The sequence below is a fragment of the Eriocheir sinensis genome, chromosome 6, assembly GCF_024679095.1.
Source record: "Eriocheir sinensis breed Jianghai 21 chromosome 6, ASM2467909v1, whole genome shotgun sequence".
Taxonomy (NCBI): domain Eukaryota; kingdom Metazoa; phylum Arthropoda; class Malacostraca; order Decapoda; family Varunidae; genus Eriocheir; species Eriocheir sinensis.
The window spans coordinates 2,914,700-2,915,864 of NC_066514.1; the positions used below are offsets into that span (position 1 = coordinate 2,914,700).

Below are 1,165 nucleotides of genomic sequence, written 5' to 3' on the forward strand. Positions count from 1 at the left end.
CAGCAGCAACAGCAGAGTGCCGGCGGGAGGCGGCGCCCGGGGGGTGGTGGGCAGGCCCCACCAGGGGCATGGTGACGCCGGGCTGGCCACGGGTGGTGGAGGTGGCGGCGGCGCGGGCGGCGGCGGCGACGGCAGCCGACGGGGCGGGGCGGGGCCTGTGAGCGGCATGGCGGGCCTCTGCGGCTGCTGGCAGCTGTCCTCCCACGGACACTGCGACGGCTGCGGCTACAAGGTGCTGCTGCGGGGAGCCCTAAACCCCGGGGAGCGGCCCGCCCGCCAGGGGACCTCGCCGCCCGTGCTCATAAAGCGGGAGCGGCGCGAGGAGGCCCCGGCCGCCGGCGACACGCCCATCCGCCAGCTGCAGGCGTCCCCCTCCCAGCACCGCCGCCACTCCCACCCGCTGCACCTGGCGCCCCTGCAGGGGCCCGCCCTCTCCCACAGCTTGCAGCGCCGCCCCCCCAACGCCCTCCCACAGTCCTCCGCCTACAATGTGCCGCTGGAGGGCGAGGTCGCCCTCGGGAGCGCGCAGCACGCGTGGACGGCGGGGGCGGCCTTCCCGCACCAAATGCTGCTGAGCACCATGCAGCCCCCCGAGGAGCTCCGCGGCACCCCCCGCCCCCGCCACTCGCCCCAGCCCACGGCGCCGCCCTCCCCGCGCCCCGCGCCCCGGCCCCCGCCCTTCGACCTGGGCTCGTTCATCCCGCCGCTGTCTCCGGGGGGGCTGCTGGGCGCGGAGCACGAAGGGGCGGCTTTCTTCAGCGGGGGCGGCGCGCCCGCGTCCCACCTGCACACCCGCTACCACGCCCTCAGCCTGGCGCGCTCGTCCTCGCGCTCCCACACCGACCTGCGCGAAGCCCCGCCCCAGACCACCTCCGCCCCCTCCCCCCGCTCCCGCCCGCCCTCCCTCTACTGCTCCCTCACCCTGCCGCCCCCGCCCCCGCCGCCCCGAGCACGGAGGGTCAGCGTGCGTCGCCCCCAGGAGGTGCGCCCACACGCCCACACCTGTCCCGCACACCTGCACCCCCTCCCCCCCCACAGAGCATCACACACCTCCCCCTCACACGCACACCGCCTGCCCGCAACACACCCACAACCCCCCTCCCCCACACACTCGCCGCCTGCCTCACCCCCATGGCTGCTGTATGCCGTAGAGATAAACGCTTAG

At 76.6% G+C, this 1,165-nt stretch overlaps 1 protein-coding gene across 1 annotated transcript in view; it reads left to right on the forward strand.

Moving 5' to 3' along the window:
• LOC126986812 (uncharacterized) overlaps positions 1-1,165 on the forward strand; it is a 43,437-nt gene extending 42,272 nt beyond the window's left edge. Inside the window, exon 2 of the mRNA XM_050843184.1 lies at positions 1-1,165. This exon is cut by the window's left edge and continues 370 nt beyond it. Coding sequence (XP_050699141.1) covers positions 167-1,165 — 999 coding nt within the window. The 5' untranslated portion in view covers positions 1-166.